At 43.3% G+C, this 19657-nt stretch overlaps 1 protein-coding gene across 6 annotated transcripts in view; it reads left to right on the top strand.

Moving 5' to 3' along the window:
• LOC124009370 (ras GTPase-activating protein nGAP-like) overlaps positions 1–19657 on the top strand; it is a 98497-nt gene that overhangs the window by 40865 nt on the left and 37975 nt on the right. For 4 of the 6 annotated variants that reach the window (XM_046321141.1, XM_046321138.1, XM_046321139.1 and 1 more), the window contains exons 2-3: positions 3264–3391; positions 3718–3841. In XM_046321141.1, the coding sequence (XP_046177097.1) occupies positions 3264–3391; positions 3718–3841 (252 nt within the window). Of the gene's footprint in view, positions 1–3263; positions 3392–3717; positions 3842–8641; positions 8797–14730; positions 15198–19657 lie in introns of those variants that run through there. The other 2 variants (XM_046321143.1, XM_046321142.1) reach the window with 2 other exon arrangements.

Below are 19657 nucleotides of genomic sequence, written 5' to 3'. Positions count from 1 at the left end.
CTGTGGAGATTCTTCATTGAAAGTGCTTTTTAGTCCAGGACTCGGTTTAGGGCCCATCCTGTGTCTGGGAAACCGGCCATTTTGATTGAATTAAAATCCATCTTTGCTAGCCTACAGTTTTGCTGGTGTTGGTCACATTAACATTGCTTATATAATTAATATTTCTTGGATATTCTACCGCTTTATGGGTGCAAATGAAACCAAATCAAATTATGCCTGTTTGAGTCGTCACTGAAGTACTTGCACTGCCTCAGTCCTGAAAATGGGATGGGGACATCAGATAGCATATGGTCTTAAACCAGCCAGGCCAACAGGCTTCTGCAGTCGAGCATAGATGCGTTATATAGTGAGATGAATTTGCAACAGCAGTCTTCTGACTAAATGGTCACATCTACCTTAAATATATTTTTTTCATGTAACCTTTATTTAACTTGGCAAGTAAGTTAAGAACAAATTCTTATTTACAGTGACGGCCTACACCGACCAAACCCGTACAACGCTGGGCCAATTGTGCACCGCCCTATGGGACACCCTATCACGGCCGGTTATGATACAGCCTGTTGGCTGATGCAGCCTGTCAATAGACTGTTGGTAATTAGGCCTAGTTAGTGACGAGTGTAAGGGTTTCTGTGGATGTTAGTTGGATATTCTTACAGGAGAAACACAGAATACTCCAATTAGTTTTTTTACTCCTGCTTAGGTGAGGCTATTTTGTGGAATTTGTGGCCTTCTTGAATTCCCTTGAGAGACGTGGCAATTTCACACAGTAGCCGGCTACATTTGGACAGTAGCAGGTGAGAGATTCTGTTCTCTTGGGTGTTGAGGCAGTGAACCTTTGTGGTACATGATTTAATATGCATACAGGAATATCTGGTAACGGGTACATTTCTTCTCTGTATAGACTACCATGGTACAGTACAGTGCTATCATGGGACGGGGAAAACAGCGGTGGATGCAGTTTTATTCTTGTTGAAGTGTTGAAGATTTAATGACACACTGTTCCAGTGATGACACACTCAAGTTTAGTTCAAGTTATTTTGAGACAAAAGAATGAAGTCCCTGTATTTCGGAAATGATGAGTGATAAATTGTACCGCATGTCTGAAAGCAAAAAAATATCTCATTCCCTCTCGTCTGTAATCTGTGTATGGGAAAGTTGGCCAGATTCAAAAGAAGCTGTGCTGTTCACTCCTCTCCAGTCAATTAGTCAACTGGCACAGAGTGTCTAATTTGAGCTCTCAGCTCACATACCCATATGTTGAACATAAACAATGAATACATGCAGCCAGCCATCCTATTCAAAGCAGCCTACGCTATCTCTGGATTACGTTCCCCCCTTGCCCACGTCTTCTATATTCCGTGTGTGTGTGTGTGTGTGTGTGTGTGTGTGTGTGTGTGTGTGTGTGTGTGTGTGTGTGTGTGTGTGTGTGTGTGTGTGTGTGTGTGTGTGTGTGTGTGTGTGTGTGTGTGTGTGTGTGTGTGTGTGTGTGTGTGTGTGTGTGTGTGTGTGTGTATGTGGAGCAGTCTCCCAACACAGTGCTGCGGCCAAAAGACGGCACATTACCATCTCTAGTCAGACACTATAAAAACATGTCTGTTTACTCTGTCATTACATCCGTGTTTGGTGAGCCGCCGTTGTAAAAAACTATTTGCTATCAGCCCTCGTCATTGCACTCTGTCCTATTGTTCAGCACTCCTTATTGCTATTGGAGTACATTACAGGGTTGTGGCCAGTTAACATGGAGGGGGGAAGGGCAGCATTGGTCTCTCAAATGGTACCCTATTCCCTACATAATGCACTACACTATATAAGGAATAGGGTGTCATTTGGGACGCTCCCAATGACCGACTTGCGAGGTAGTACATGAACCTCTGGATATAGGGCCTCCTTTGGACTCAACCTTGTTAGTCAAAGGAGATTGATTACGCCTGAAGGGTCACCTATAGACCTCTAGCCCTTCCCACTTATGCTTGGTGACATGGGGGCTGACCTATGCACTCTTATTCCACAACTACCCTGCACCAACCAGACAGCTAGCCTATCATCAGGCAGATGCACCCGGTGGATTGATGAACCTTGAATACAACACTTTAATATTTAATCCCAAAAATCCCCCCTTGGCTTGCAATGACCTCATCAACTATAATTGCCTGCCTGCTGTGTCTGCTGCCTCCTAAAACATTGTTTGCATCCCAAATACCACCCTATTCCCTATATAGTGCATTATGGACACAGGTCAAAAGTAGTGCACTATATAGGGGACAGTGCACAATTTGTGACAGAACCATCTCACCAGGAGGGAAAAGGTCATATCCTGCAGAAGACATCCTGTAGGAGCAGTGAGGTAGTTAATGGACACAAGGCAGTGCACCTCATCACATAATGATGGATTGACCGACAGCTCTGAATGAATGAAGCAATAAGGCCCGAGGAGGTGTGGTATATGGCCTATAAGGGCTGTTCTTATGCATGACGCAACGCGGATACACCACAAACCACCGAGGTGCCTTATTGCTATTATAAATTGGTTACCAACGTAATTGGAACAGTAAAAATATACCGCGGCTTTCAGCCAGTCACCATTCACATACTTTTGCAATAATTCTATTGCTAGGTTAGGTAGGCTGTCAAGCTTGGTTTCAGGTATGATGATAACACATTGTTTCTTGAGCAAGGGGATTAAACTCCACACACGGCAATGTTTTTATTGTATGACAAGGTATGGATTCAACTTTTCCAGTTTTTGCATATCAGTGGATAATGTAGGCTTAGTTGTAATTTAATACCCCCCCCCTATAATCAATTTTAAATTAATCTATATAGGATGTAATTGAAGGCCTGCAGTACCCTGACAGCGTGAAATCCATTCTTTGTTGCAGAGGACAACTCTGCCCTCTACAGACAAGCTGTGATGACTTCACCTTGTTTTCTCTGGGCTCAACAGAGTTGGTGCTAATTCAATTTCCTACCTAATGCTGGTTCCTCTCAGTCAGTGGGATCAACAATACAGCTGTGTCTCGTGATGATCTATTTTCTGTTAGGCAGCAGACTTTGATCAGTCAAAGTGAGGCATAGCCCAAAAAGCAGTTCACTTCAGTATGGCATCCTATCATTGCATACAAAAGGTGGTGTATAAAGTAAAGTTGAAAAGGTGAAGAGAATGTTCCTAAACTTTTTAAAGTTTAGTATCTTCCTGATTTACTGTGAGATCTTCTGTGCTGCTTACTCCCTCCTGAGGTGTCTTTCTTCTCCCCTCTGTGCAGATGTGAAGGGACCACCCACACACCGCTTTTCCTGCGGCCAGTCGCCCTACTCCGAGACCAGTATGTGGGAGAGGAAGTACTGCATCCTGACTGATAGCCAGCTCATCCTGCTCAATAAAGAGGAAGAGGTGAATAAAGTTCCTCCTAATTACTACCCCTCTTATACCAACATGCACACACACCATTTCAGAGGAACAAAGCAAGGTGTGGATAGTGAGGGGGCTGAATCTGACATCTTATCTCTAAAAATCTATCCCTTCTTCTGTGTGTGCAGGAAACATTTACATTTAAAGAGAATAACTTAATATTGTATGTCCCAGGCTGATCATGGTCCTAAGCTACTAGGATAACTATTACTTATTCAGTATACATACTATAGAAATAAAAATAATACATTTGCTGATGATGCCCTACTTAAAATGCTTCCGTTTTTTCCCCCTGTGTGATTTTTCAGATGCCAGGTGAGGTGGTTGATAATCCTACAGAGTCGTCAAAGAGCAGGAGCCTGCGTCGGACAGTCAGTGTTCCATCAGAGGGACAGTTCCCAGAGTTCCAGGCAGAGGGCGCCTCCATTCTAGGTAAGACTGCCACAGACTGAAGAGGAGAGGAGGAAGCATATACAGGGCATTTGGAAAGTATTCAGACCCCTTCCCCTTTTCCATATTTTGTTAGATTAGAGCCTTATTCTAAAATGGATTGAATTTAAAAAATAATCCTCATCAATCGACACACAATACCCCATAATGAGAAAGTGAAAACAGGTTTTTAGAATGTTTTTAAAATGTATAAAAAATGAATAACAAATACCTTATTTATGTAAGTATTCATACCCATTGCTATGAGACTCAAAATTGAGCTCAGGCATCCTGGTTCCATTGATCATCATTGAGATGTTTCTACAACTTGTTTGGAGTCGACCTGTGGTAAATTCAATTGATTGGAAATTATGTGGAAAGGCCCACACCTGTCTATATAAGGTCCCACAGTTGACAGAGCATGTCAGAACAAAAACCAAGCTATGAGGTCAAAGAAATTGTCCTTAGAGCTCCGAGAAAGGATTGTGTCGAGGTACAGATCTGGGGAAGGGTATGAATGTCCCCAAAAACACAGCGGCTTCTATCATTCTTAAATGGAATAAGTTTGGAACCACCAAGACTCTTCCTAGAGCTGGCCGCCCAGCCAAACTGAGCAAAAGATGGAGAAGGGCCTTGGTCAGGGAGGTGACCAACACCCTGAAGGTCACTCTGACAGAGCTCCAGAGTTCCTCTGTGGAGATGGTATAACCTTCAAGAAAGACAACCATCTCTGCTGCACTCCACCAACCAAGCCTTTATAGTAGACTGGCCAGACGGAAGCCACTCCTCAGTAAAATGCACGGCAGTGTACTTGGAGTTTGTCAAAAGGCACCTAAAGGACTCTGACCATGATAAACAAGATTCTCTGGTCTGGTGAAACTAAGATTTGAACTCTTTGGCCTGAATGCCAAGCGTCACGTCTGGAGGAAACCTGGCACCATCCCTCCAGTGAAGCATGGTGTTGGCAGCATCATGCTGTGGAGATGTTTTTACAGGACATCTGCAGGGACTGGGAGACTTGTCAGGATCTAGGGAAAGATGAACGGAGCAAAGTACAAAGAAATCCTAAATAAAAACCTACTCCAGGATGGTCAGGACCTCAGACTGGGGCGAAGGTTCATCTTCCAACAAGACAACGGCCCTAAGCACACAACCAATACAATGTCCTTGAGTGGCCCAGCCAGAGCCTGGACTTGAACCTGATCGAACATCTCTGGAGAGACCTGAAAATAGCTGTGCCGCGACCCTCACCATCCAATCTGACAGAGCTTGAGAGGATCTGTATAGTCCCTATGCCTAAGAATACTGAGGTAACCTGCCTAAATGACTACCGACCCGTAGCACTCACGTCTGTAGCCATGAAGTGCTTTGGAAGGCTGGTCATGGCTCACTTCAACACCATCATCCCAGAAACCCTAGAGCCACTCCCAACTTGCATATCCCAACAGATCCACAGAGGATGCAATCTCTATTGCACTCCACAGTGCCCTTTCCCACCTGGACAAAAGAAACACCTACGTGAGAATGTTTTTCTGGCTGTGTGGTGCCAGGATAACAATCTCTCCCTCAACGTGATCAAGACAAAGAGATAATTGTGGACTACAGGAAAAGGAAGGACCCAGCACGCCCCCATTCTCATCGACGGGGCTGTAGAGGAGCAGGTTGAGAGCTTCAAGTACCTTGGTGTCCACATCACCAATAAACTACCATGGTCCAAACACACCAAGACAGTCGTGAAGAGGGCACGACAAAGTCTTATTCAGGAGACTGAAAAGTTGGCATGGGTCCTCAGTTCCTCAAAGTTCTACAGCTGCACCATTTAGCACACTGGTTGCATCACTGCTTGGTACGGCAACTGCTTGGCCTCTGACCGCAAGGCACTACATAGGGTAGTGCGTACTGCCTAGTACATCACTGGGGCCAAGATTCCTGCCATCCAGGACCTCTATACCAGGCGGTGTCAGAGGAAGGCCCTAAAAATGGTCAAAGACTCCAGCCACTCTAGCTATAGACTGTTCTCTTTTATACTGCACGGCAAGCGGTACCGGAGCGCCAAGTCTGTGCCCAAAAGGCTTCTTAACAGCGTCTACGCCCTAGCCATGAGACTCCCGAACAGCTAATCAAATGCCTTCCCAGACTATTTGCATTGTCCTGCCCCTCCCTCATTTACGCTGCTGTTACTCTCTGGTTATTATCTATTCAGAGTCACCAACTCTACCTACATGCACATATTACCTCAATTACCTCGACTAACCGGTGCCCCCCGCACATTGACTCTGTACTGGTACCCCGTGTATATAGCCTTGCTATTGTTATTTTACTGCTGCTCTTTAATTATTTTTCATATTTAAAAGGCCTCTCTAAGTTGTGCAGTTTTGTCATACAACACAATGCCACAGATGTTTTGAGGGAATGTGCAATTCGGATGCTGACTGCAGGAATGTCCACCAGCGATGTCTTCAGAAAATGGATTGTTCATTTCTCTACCAAAAGCCGCCTCCCACTTTGTTTTAGTGATTTTTGCAGTATGTCCAACCGGTTACCTCGTGTAACCACGGCAGCCCAGGACCTCCACATCCAGCTTCTTTGCCTGTGGAATCATCTGAGACCAGCAACCCGGACAGCTGATGAAACTGAGGAGTATTTCTGTCTGAAAAACAAATTCTGATTGGCAGTGACTTATTCACCCTATTTAGTGCACTACTTGGACCAGAGCCTATCTTTTGACCAGAGCTCTGGTCGAAGTAGTGCACTAAATAGGGAATAGATTGCCATTTGGGATACATATGTTCTGTTAGCTTTAATGAGAGGATATGCCGCACACAGTAAATTCATTATAGACAGAGGCTTTCCGCCATAGTTGATTATATAAAATAATTAATTAATATGTAGTTCCGTGTGAGGACTTATAGTTTTTAAAATGGGTACAGACACCTCTGAACATTACTAATTGCTGCAACAATAATTAAACTAGTCTGCAATTTTTTATCTTCTCTCCATTGGCTCATGACCGTAGAGAAACCTTGAAATTATTTATCTGGATGATGGTTGATCACAATCCATGTATCCCTCGTCCGTAATACACCCTGCGACAAAGAAGCAGTCTGCAAGTATGAAGAACAATGGCACAAACACATCTGTTGAGTGGATGAAAAACTGCCAGCAGTGCCCACTACAGCAGAGCATTTTAGAAAATACGACAGAGCTGCAGCAGCGAGATTAGTATCAACTGAAGTAACTTAATTCTCTTATGATGAGTATGTGGACTGCTGCTGACCTCTTCCCTGCCTGGTCAGTGAGAAACAGCTGTAAGCTCCCAAAAGGAACAAAATTACAAGTTGTATTAATAACAAAATGACCGCTATGTTCAGTGTCTTGTGTCTGTTTTCATGAGGGTTTAATTTAATTTATGCCAGTTAGTGTTTGCGTTCTACTACTTTGCGTTCTACTACTCCGTCCATAGGCCGGGAAATGCTCTGTAGAGTCGGTGTCTTTGGGAATGTATCAGGGACAATGTACCCTGTGTCCAGTCTATTGCTCCATCTCACAGGGTCTGAGTAACATGGCTGACCCTGCTGTCTTGATGTGGGCTTTTCTCAACCAGGGCATTCACCGGGGGAATCTGCGGGGGTGCGGCCGCTGGCTGGAGGGATGCTGGGCTGGGGGTCAGTGGGAACAGGGAAGGGGTCTTTGGGCTGGTTGATTTGTGACTGCAGCTGATGGGTAGAGGAATGAGGATGAACATGGGCTTACATCCCAAATGGCACACTGTCCCCTATATGGTTGAAAGTTGTTCACTATGTAGGGAATGGGGTGCCGTTTGAGATGCCGCCCCTGTAACTCAGGGAGTCATCCACCCGTGATGACCCTCTTAATGTTTTCTGTCCTGCCCTCAACCAGGGGAGAGGGCCTTATTTATATGTTAATCTATACTCTTGTTTGACAAAGTGTCTGCTATACTGGGTTTTAGGCCAATACTGGGATTCTATGGGCATTCAACTATCATTTTGATTGACATGTAGAGCAAACAGAAAAGGATGAAACTTTCTTAGATGAATGCAGTCTTCCTCCTTTAATATTGTCTTTTGGTTTTCTAAATATGGTGTTGAGTGATGCACATTTTAATAGAGCTCAGGGGACATAGCCTATTTTGTTTAGATTTATTCTACGAGGGGAATAATAACTTTGCCACCATGTTGTTATATTCCTCCACCATTGGCATTTTTTAGATGACCAGTTTTTGTGACGCTGACTGGCATTTTTTAGAGGGAAGGCAGTGACATTTTTGGTACTTTTTGTCCCCCAAACCAAATTATTCACAAGTCGTAAATCTCAGTGCATTGGGCGCATTCGTCCCCTCCGTGGTTTGTATACAACAACAGTATTTGAATTCAACTATTTCACTGACTTTCCCTGTACTCCACCTGTAACCTTGTGGTAAGAGGGTTAATACAATACAGGTTGCTTGGTCAGCTGGTACCTGAGGTTGCTGCATCGATGAAATGACTGATATCTGAAGGTTATGATATGCGTGTGAAAGTTAACAGAGGAGGACAGCTTTTCACTCTTGAATGGAGGAATTTTGACTTGACGTTTCTGCAGGGCAACACACAAATTGACATCAATTTGTACAATCAACCGTAAATAAATTGCCTTATCATTTGCTGCACACCCCCTTTTTTACTGAGGGGCAGAGGCTTCGCTCTGCTGGGTATGTTCGATGATGCGTCTTGAGTACGCATGTGGAAGGGCTGCTATTGAATTATTCATTTCAAAAGACTAGAGAAGAGCGAGGGTGTGTGGGTTTGACCGGCTTGGGCGCAGGCTTTTCTGCATTCCTGCATGTCTTGAAAGGAGTCGAAATAGCAGCCAGGACGAGATAGAAAGCGAGCACCAGGATTTGGTATATTTTCAGCGAAATGTGATTTCTGGATTGTAAACTATGGAATACATTTGGGGTAAGTTCAAGTCGTTTTAATCCATATTTTTTACTTGCCAAACAATTCTAGAATACAAAGAGCAATTCTGTGAGAGCTCTTGGGCTGCTACTCAGGAGGACCGTCTATACTGTAGAGTTTGTACAGAAATAACTTTTCCAAGCGCAACCTGTTACTCTTTGCCACTCGAAAAACAACACCTATGAGTTTGTTTGGATGTTCCATCAATTTGTCTAGTCTTTGGTCAGAAACATTTAGGCTATGCCTATGTTACATCCTAGTTGTAAGATACAATGTAACATAATTTGGCGATATGTAAAAACGCTGTTACTTTTAGCATGTTGACAATTGGGGCCACGTAATCGCTCAAATGATTTCTTATCTATTCTCCAATCTATTGTTATCTGCCGTCCATAACTTGAACATAATAAACAGTGGTTTCTGTCATCTAGTCGGGAACATATGTGAATACATTTTTCCGGTGCCTTGCACTTCGCTGCCCCTCTCTAACTGACACATTGTGGCAGTTATAGTTAGCCAAAATGTTGAACACTGTCTGGGTTTGACCACCGCTGTCATATGGTCGTTGATTTTCCATCGGTATGTCTGGAGAATGGAGATTATCATTGATATTGCTACAGTATTCGGAGGCAATCTCATTACTTCACTTGGTTTGTCAATCAAAAGGTTGTTTATGATCGTTTTGAAATATTGCCAAATAGCACTTATTACAGCCTATTGCATCTGTCAACTCGGTCACAACTCTTTTACTTACATTCTCTCCTCGGGGAAAACACTTCTCTGTAATTACATTTCGGTTGATTTCTCCGCTCACAGCCAATGTTTACTGTATTTTGTTGCCAGAGTTGGGCATTTTTAATTTGCACGTTTATGATGACTGCGTGCACATTTTTCTGAAGAAAATGTCATCACAGAGAAGTGTCAGTACCGGCCACACAGCATTCATGTGAAAATAGAAAATAGGGCATGGAAACGGTTATGTAACAGTGGATGAAGTCATGAGCATTGCTTTGTTACCTGGACATATAACTGGTTCCATGAGTTGATAGAAATTCCTTGTATAGTTGGACAATGGATACATTGCATTGCGTCATTCAGAACAAGTGGCAGTGTCAATGGTTTCTGATGAGGATGCTTTCATGGCATACATGTTGGGACATGTTTTATGGGTTTTCTGAAACTTCCCTTATCTGAATAGATTAATTCTAGATACAGTGCATGATGACACCGGTGATGCTGTGACACAAAGAAGTTGCCAACAGTGGCTCATAACTGTATTTTCCCCCCTTTCTTTACCTTACTTGAGGCATTCAGTGTTTTTGTATAGAGCAGGTGTTTTCAACATTTTCTTGACCAGGAACCCAGGCAAACCGGTGACCAGGGACCCCCCACCATACACTATACAAAAGTATGTGGACACCCCTTCAAATGAGTGGATTTGTCTATTTCAGCCACAGGTGTTTAAAACCGAGCACACAGCCATGCAATCTCCATAGACAAACATTGGCAGTAGAATGGCCTTACTGAAGACCTCAGTTCAAATCAAATCAAATCAAATTTATTTATATAGCCCTTCGTACATCAGCTGATATCTCAAAGTGCTGTACAGAAACCCAGCCTAAAACCCCAAACAGCAAACAATGCAGGTGTAAAAGCACGGTGGCTAGGAAAAACTCCCTAGAAAGGCCAAAACCTAGGAAGAAACCTAGAGAGGAACCGGGCTATGTGGGGTGGCCAGTCCTCTTCTGGCTGTGCCGGGTAGAGATTATAACAGAACATGACCAAGATGTTCAAATGTTCATAAATGACCAGCATGGTCAAATAATAATAAGGCAGAACAGTTGAAACTGGAGCAGCAGCACAGTCAGGTGGACTGGGGACAGCAAGGAGCCATCATGTCAGGTAGTCCTGGGGCACGGTCCTAGGGCTCAGGTCCTCCGAGAGAGAGAAAGAAAGAGAGAATTAGAGAGAGCATATGTGGGGTGGCCAGTCCTCTTCTGGCTGTGCCGGGTGGAGATTATAACAGAACGTGGCCAAGATGTTCAAATGTTCATAAATGACCAGCATGGTTGAATAATAGTAAGGCAGAACAGTTGAAACTGGAGCAGGAGCATGGCCAGGTGGACTGGGGACAGCAAGGAGTCCTCATGTCAGGTAGTCCTGGGACATGGTCCTAGGGCCCAGACCAGTTGAAACTGGAGCAGCAGCATGGCCAGGTGGACTGGGGACAGCAAGGAGTCATCATGTCAGGTAGTCCTGGGGCATGGTTCTAGGGCTCAGGTCCTCCGAGAGAGAGAAAGAAAGAGAGAAGGAGAGAATTAGAGAACGCACACTTAGATTTACACAGGACACCGAATAGGACAGGAGAAGTACTCCAGATAAACAAACTGACCCTAGCCCCCCGACACATAAACTACTGCAGCATAAATACTGGAGGCTGAGACAGGAGGGGTCAGGAGACACTGTGGCCCCATCCGAGGACACCCCCGGACAGGGCCAAACAGGAAGGATATAACCCCACCCACTTTGCCAAAGCACAGCCCCCACACCACTAGAGTTACTTTCAATGTGGCACTGTCATAGAATGCCACCTTTCCAACTAGTCAGTTCTTCAAATTTCTGCCCCGCTAGAGCTGCCCCGGTCAACTGTAAGTGCTATTATTGTGAAGTGGAAACGTCTAGGAGCAACAACGGCTCATCCGCGAAGTGGTACGCCACACAAGTGCGTGTGGCGTACCACACGTTAAAAAGAAAAACAGACCCCTTGCAGTACCCCCAGTTAAATAGCCCTGGTATAGAGCCCTTCACTTTTATTTGTTCGTAGGTTTTGCTTGTCATATGGCAAACATTGTTTCGCCACGTGCTCCTGTGCTGACCTTACAGTGCAGGTGTGTCTGTGCTGGTTCATGATTGGACAGTGAATGGAACAGAGTGTATTTCACATTCCACACATTCTTCACACAGTTGCCGTGTGCATCATCACGCCTTACCATTGATATGCCTTCACTTCACAAAATATACACTCGTTCCCACACCACCATGTTGCTTGTGTAGCAAGTTTTCTATGTAGCAACTGTGTTTTCCCCCCTTGTTGTGACATCTGTGGACAACCAGCACTGATGTTGCAAGTTTTATGTATTAAGAAATTCATTTCTATGAAGGCTGCCCCTATAATCCTTTTTAAAATAACCCTAAATCTGCTGTTCTGTAGTAGATCCTCAACTCCACTTGAAATCTCTGTTTTCAATGGATTTTTCATCACCAAAAATCATTCCGATTTTTCTTTCTTTCAGCATCATCCAAACGATATCATGAATGAACATGATACATGCCTATCTATAAATTGTTACAGTGGCATTCTATCAAATGATGTATCAATTCCTTCTTCGCTGACTGGCTGTCAGTGTTTGCCAATCCAGCCAGCCTTTATCTAGCACAGTATGTCAAGGTCACCACTCAGGGTTGTATACAGGAGCTAGTGATGAGGCAAGCAGTTGTCAGGCAGTCTGGTGGGGCCCGTCCTGCAGACAACATGGTCCAGTTTCAAATGGCACCCTATTTATTCCCTAAATAGCGCACTACTTTTGACCAGGGCCCATCAAAATTAATGCACTACATAGGGAATATGTTACAATTTGAGACACCTCCTGCTGCATCCGTTCCAGAAAATTCAGTTAAACAATTGATCGGGTGCAGACCTTCCAGAAATCGATATCATGTTAAAAGATAAGCGCAGGATTAAAACGCATTGCCTGCCACGTGGTGAAATTAGGCCGTCGCTGTAATTAGAAGTGATGCTTGCTGGGAGATTCCTACCAGAACCCCCTTTATACCAGGTAGCTGCTAGCCTAATCTTCTGGGCCCGTATTCAGAAAGCATCTCAGAGTAGGAGTCCATTCATTAGTCAGGTCCATTCATTAGTCAGGTCCATTCATTAGTCAGGTCCATTCATTAGTCAGGTCCATTCATTAGTCAGGTCCATTCATTAGTCAGGTCCATTCATTAGTCAGGTCCATTCATTAGTCAGGTCCATTCATTAGTCAAGGTCCATTCATTAGTCAAGGTCCATTCATTAGTCAGGTCCATTCATTAGTCAGGTCCATTCATTAGTCAGGTCCATTCATTAGTCAGGTCCATTCATTAGTAAGGTCCATTCATTAGTCAAGGTCCATTCATTAGTCAAGGTACATTCAAGGTCCATTCATTAGTCAGGTCCATTCATTAGTCAGGTCCATTCATTAGTCAGGTCCATTCATTAGTCAGGTCCATTCATTAGTAAGGTCCATTCATTAGTCAAGGTCCATTCATTAGTCAAGGTACATTCATTAGTCAAGGTCCATTCATTAGTCAGGTCCATTCATTAGTCAGGTCCATTCATTAGTCAGGTCCATTCATTAGTCAGGTCCATTCATTAGTCAGGTCCATTCATTAGTCAGGTCCATTCATTAGTCAGGTCCATTCATTAGTAAGGTCCATTCATTAGTCAAGGTCCATTCATTAGTCAAGGTACATTCATTAGTCAAGGTCCATTCATTAGTCAGGTCCATTCATTAGTCAGGTCCATTCATTAGTCAGGTCCATTCATTAGTCAGGTCCATTCATTAGTCAGGTCCATTCATTAGTCAAGGTCCATTCATTAGTCAAGGTCCATTCATTAGTCAAGGTCCATTCATTAGTCAAGGTCCATTCATTAGTCAAGGTCCATTCATTAGTCAGGTCCATTCATTAGCCTATAATCTAAAAGGTAAAAGTGAGTTTAGATCCTCCTTGTTAGCATGCACAATAGCTGATATGGTATGCTATTCGTCTGCAATGTAGCATGCATGCTATTGAACATCATATGGTTTCAATAGATCACAATTCATTTGATGCAACTTGATGCAAACATCCTTGTTTGCAGGCTCCATTGGCCACTCACCACTTCATTGTGCTTGCGGTATCTAATATGAAGTGTGGATGGTGATCATCAATAATTCATATTTAGAAGTACTTGGGGGTGTTATTTAACTTAGCCCAGCCCTAAGTTCTTGATTAACTCACACACAACGCTCACACCGTTGGTGCTACTGCATGATAAGGACTATAGAAATCATATTCCCTGAGGATAATTCTGCAGTTTCAGTAACTTTCAGTGTTGTCACATGCTGCACAATGGTCAACAATGTAGCAAAATTATGCAGACGAATATGCACTAAACCTCTGAGCTAGAGGACAAGGCACTGCTGCACTGTTCAAATACTGTTACCGGGGATTGCTGATCCACAAATCTGTATTGTGTTCATTGTTGTTTTACCTAGGTGTCTCTCCCAACCACTGCATATTCTTACCACTGAGTTTCTGGACTAATGAGGGATAGTTCAAAGAACATCTTTTTAGCAAGGGTCTGGAGTTTTATCTGTGTGGATTGCTGCATAGTAACTTTGTAAATGAACATGAACTCAGTCTTTGTCATCTTTTTGTGTATAAGGATAAATCTGGCTGGATATGGCAGTTAGCCCTAAATAGTGGATATTTCTCATTTTCTGATTCACTGTATCTTGTCGCAAATCTTCAAATTTTGTAAATTGCCATTTCCGACTGACGTTAAGGATTGTCTTGTACAGGGGGTTAATTTTTTTGTTTGTTCCCCCCCCCTGTCCCTCTCTTCCCCCTTACCCCTGTCCCTCACACACAAAGATGAGAAAGCCCCCAGGGTTGTGTCCTACATCAGTCGACTAAGGCAGCAAGTTATTTTGTAATTCGCCTTAAAGCGTGGCTCTAGATCTGTCCTGTATATCCTGTGGTTCCAGCAGTGAGGCTGCATTTCAGCTGCAGTAGCAGTCCAGCAGATGCTTCAGTACACAGAGAGAGGGAGGGAGGGGGGAGGGAGCGCAACTGAAGAGGGAAGTACTTGCAGTCCTGTTCTGTTCTGTTGAGAGGAACGGTGGAGTGCAGTTACAGCGATTGATTGAATAAATGCGGTAAAATCTCTTCCGCTGCTGGCATGCCAAAAAGGAGTCTGATGAAGTGAAGGTTAGAATTGCTGCCAAGAGGAGAGAGTGAGTGTGATCGGGAAAGCAAGAAGAAGAGGGAGGTAGATAGCAGAGGGAGACTCCAAGAGAGAAGGGGAGTGAGAGGGGGACCAGGAGAAGCATGGAGTGGAGTGCTATTTCAGGGAGAAATAGGTGGGATGCCAGACTGCAGGAAAAAAACTAGTTCATTAAGAAAACTGAGATCCTGGGATGATCTTGAAAGAAATCTGAGATCAATGGGATGGCTTCATAGTACTGTAGAAGATGAACAGTTAAAAGGGAAATGACTTCGCCTCGTTAGCTGATGGTGATGTTCTGTGTTTAGCCAATCGGATGCTGGCTAACCCTGTACATCTCCTCCTCAGATGATGGGGAACAGCTGTGACCGAGGTACTGACTCACTCTCCCGTCTTTTTTCTATAGACTCTATTGTTTGAAATTAAGTTGAATATTCATGCTTAATTATCATATGCGCAGAGCATCATCGTTAAAAAACTGTTATGTTCAGTTCTGTTTGTCTGTTTATTTTCATTTAGGGTCTGTACTGTATACATGTAATGCTCCATATGATGGGTTTGCTACCATCTTTCACGAACACTGAACTGAATATGTGCGTAACTTTGATCATCTTTACTTTGTGCTGTTTGTCAATGTCCATAGTTTTATTAAGTAGTAAGGATGCGCATTAAGTTTGATAGGTGTCTCTCTTCCCCAGCCAGAGAGCTCAGTCTCCTCTGAATCAGAGTAAGTGGAGTTGAGCGTCTGAAATCCCGCTCCCAGGGCGGTGCGCAAGGCGCTCAATGTCCTTTCCTACCGCTAAAACATGCTCCTTGCTCAAAGGGGAAAAAACTATCCAAATTCCCTCCATTCATCCTTTTGTTTAGAATCACAATTTAAACAACGGCCATCGATTTGAGACTACATAGATCTACCATTTTGATTTGAAGTATTGAAACCAAACCATATGATATTGATTCAAATCATTTTAATAAACAACATGAACATGTGACTGTAAGAAGCAGTCATCATTTAAATAGGCTACATATGAATCTGTATGTAAACACTAAATAGGTCAGGAGCCAAAACGGGTAGTCTAAGAAGGAACAAATATTTTATTATTTAGGCTATATCATTAGCCTATTATTTCAATTATTTCAAGGCTATAGCCTACAAATAAATTAATTGTGAAGCATTTGCAAGTGTGACACAATAGGCTGGCAGGAACATTAAGCGCTCAACATTTAAATAACATTTTGTCTTATTCAATCGTTCATTCACTCACTCCTCTAGAATGTAGAGAAAAACAGGGCAATTCAAGAGGGTGCTATGAAATTAATGTCAAATACATGAACTCTAAACGTGCTAAATTGTCAGAGAAAATCATCTAACTCTTTAACCATACAGTGGGGCAAAAAAGTATTTAGTCAGCCACCAATTGTGCAAGTTCTCGTACTTAAAAAGATGAGAGAGGCCTGTAATTTTCATCATAGGTACACTTCAACTATGACAGACAAAATTAGAAAAAAATCCAGAAAAATCACATTGTATGATTTTGAATGAATTTATTTGCAAATTATGGTGGAAAATAAGTATTTGGTCAATAACAAAAGTTTATCTCAATACTTTGTTATATACCATTTGTTGGCAATGACAGAGGTCAAACGTTTTCTGTAAGTCTTCACAAGGTTTTCACACACTGTTGCTGGTATTTTGGCCCATTCCTCCATGCAGATCTCCTCTAGAGCTAGACTTTCAACTCCCTCCAAAGATTTTCTATGGGGTTGAGATCTGGAGACTGGCTAGGCCACTCCAGGACCTTGAAATGCTTCTTACGAAGCCACTCCTTCGTTGCCCGGGCGGTGTGTTTGGGATCATTGTCATGCTGAAATACCCAGCCACGTTTCATCTTCAATGACCTTGCTGACGGATGGAGGTTTTCACTCAAAATCTCACAATACATGGCCCCATTCATTCTTTCCTTTACACGGATCAGTCGTCCTGGTCCCTTTGCAGAAAAACAGCCCCAAAGCATGATGTTTCCACCCCCATGCTTCACAGTAGGTATGGTGTTCTTTGGATGCAACTCAGCATTCTTTGTCCTCCAAACACGACGAGTTGAGTCTTTACCAAAAAGTTTTATTTTGGTTTAATCTGACCATATGACATTCTCCCAATCTTCTTCTGGATCATCCAAATGCTCTCTAGCAAACTTCAGACAGGCCTGGACATGTACTGGCTTAAGCAGGGGGACACGTCTGTCACTGCAGGATTTGAGTCCCTGGCGGCGTAGTGTGTTACAGATGGTAGGCTTTGTTACTTTGGTCCCAGCTCTCTGCAGGTCATTCACTAGGTCCCCCTGTGTGGTTTGGGGTTTTTTTGCTCACCGTTCTTGTGATAATTTTGACCCCACCGGGTGAGATCTTGCATGGAGCCCCAAATCTAGGGAGATTATCAGTGGTCTTGTATGTCTTCCATTTCCTAATAATTGCTCCCACAGTTGATTTCTTCAAACCAAGCTGCTTACCTATTGCAGATTCAGTCTTCCCAGCCTGGTGCAGGTCTACAATTTTGTTTCTGGGGTCCTTTGACAGCTCTTTGGTCTTGTACATAGTGGAGTTTGGAGTGTGACTGTTTGAGGTTGTGGACAGGTGTCTTTTATACTGATACAAGTTCAAACAGGTGCCATTAATACAGGTAATGAGTGGAGGACAGAGGAGCCTCTTAAAGAAGAAGTTACAGGTCTGTGAGAGCCAGAAATATTGCTTGTTTGTAGGTGACCAAATACTTATTTTCCACCATAAATTCATTACAAATCCTACCATGTGATTTTCTGGATTTCCTTTTCTCATTTTGTCTGTCATAGTTGAAGTGTACCTATGATGAAAATTACAGGCCTCTCTCATCTTTTAAGTGGGAGAACTTGCATAATTGGTGGCTGACTAAATACTTTTTTACCCCACTGTATACTGTATGGTAGAAACATGGGGTTTAGAATATTGTTTTTTCTCTCTATTGAATGGACATATTTGTATAAACCTTGAATTAATTAATCATTTTATGGGTGAACACCCTACTTATTAGGCTCAGTGCCTTTCGAATGAACTATTAGAAGTTTGGCCAGAGTCTCTAGATTCAGGCTCATGCGATGGTGCCTGCAGAGGCCAGCAGTGGAGAATACACTCTGCAGAACCACTGGGGATGCTAAACACCCTTCGGGCCACTCTTGCCAGGTGGGGGAAGGGATACGGAGTTGTCTTTCCAAAAGGTGATAACATCCTCATCTGCATTGCTTCTCACAGCCATTAGGTACTCCTCTACCTCTTCTTTCTTGTCTATAGAGGACTGCTGCTGCTGAATGAAGTAGAAGCTGAACATGCAAGGTCTTTTGAGCACTTTGTTTTGCTAAGGGGCAGAGATAGGAACTGCTGGTGCTACTGGTATGGCAGATGGTTTCCTTCACAAAGAGGTCTCATCTCTCCCAAGATATTTACGCACCAGTTCATCCCTTTTCACCCACTAACTTTTAAACCTGGGGTCCAGGACAGCGGCTAGACAAGATGTTTATCATTCTAGTACCGCCTGTACCCAGTGGAAACGTTATCTGATGGTGTTTCTGCAAAAGCAGCAATGTCTATGGACAGACACAGTAGTCAACACTTTATTTATTTCAGACAAGGCAGGGAGATTCATGCCTAGGGTCCCTAACTCTTTTTGAGGTCAGTTAGTGGTGTCAGAACCTCGGCCAGGACCTGTAGGCGACGCACTTCGTTTAAGGTGAGTTTTGCATCATTGAAGGTAGACTTATTTTCTTTTTGCCACAAGGGGTGTCTTTCAAACATCTTCAACACAGAGTCAATCATGCGTCATTGGCTCTTCCATCTTGTCATGCTGACTGATGTGGGACGCACTCCCAATCTGTCCCTTTCCTCTGTGTTCAATTTACACTTCCTAATACTTGTCACAAGTTTCCCCACTTTCTGGATCTGTCCACTCACCCCATCATATATGTTAAAGGAATCCTTCATTGCGAGCTGAAGAATGTGAATTGGGCACTGTATATGGAGATTTTACTTTGAAGTAGTGGTTTACCATCATGTCCACGTTGTTGGCTATATGGTCAGTTTGGAACTGAGAGCCCAGGTGGGGCGCCCTCCATTGATTTTCCTTCAATGAAACTGGCGACAATCCCCAGTAAACTGTGCCCTTCTGCTAATCCAAATGTCCGTTGACACAACGAAACCATCACCAAGTTGAAATAGGTCTCTCAGCTTGGCTTCCATTTCTTTGAGGGCATGAGACATGAGGGTGTCTCAGACCGTACTATTAGCAAGGCAGTGTGTAGCTTGGTTGTGCTGCACTTGAAAAGTACCACATCCCTCCCCGTTCTCCCTTTTTGTTACGAGCTCATAGTCCAAGTGAACAATTTCAAAGAATGTCTCGTCGAATTCCCTCTTTTTCTTAACACTGTTTTGGTTACTACATGATTCCATATGTATTATTTCATAGTTTTCATGTCTTCACTATTATTCTACAATGTAGAAAATAGTACAAATAAAGAAAAACCCTTGAATGAGTAGGTGTGTCCAAACTTTTGACTAGTACTGTAGCTTACAAATAAATGCATGCTATGCATTCTGGGCTCTGAATTATGATGCATGCAACGTTTATAAGACCAATCGGGCTACTGCCAGGGTTGCCAAGAGGACAGTGTCTGAGGAATAACTTGATACAGCACTTTGCAAAGTAGCCTTTTTAATAGCTGACTGCTGTCTCACAACCTGTCAGAAATGCGGGATCGGTCACCGTATGTGGTGTTGCTCTAGACGTTCTCAGTTCGTTATCTTGTCCGG

The sequence above is a fragment of the Oncorhynchus gorbuscha genome, linkage group LG22, assembly GCF_021184085.1.
Source record: "Oncorhynchus gorbuscha isolate QuinsamMale2020 ecotype Even-year linkage group LG22, OgorEven_v1.0, whole genome shotgun sequence".
NCBI lineage: Eukaryota > Metazoa > Chordata > Actinopteri > Salmoniformes > Salmonidae > Oncorhynchus > Oncorhynchus gorbuscha.
The sequence above is the reverse complement of the archived record's forward strand: the minus strand, read 5'-3'. Positions and strand labels throughout refer to the sequence as shown.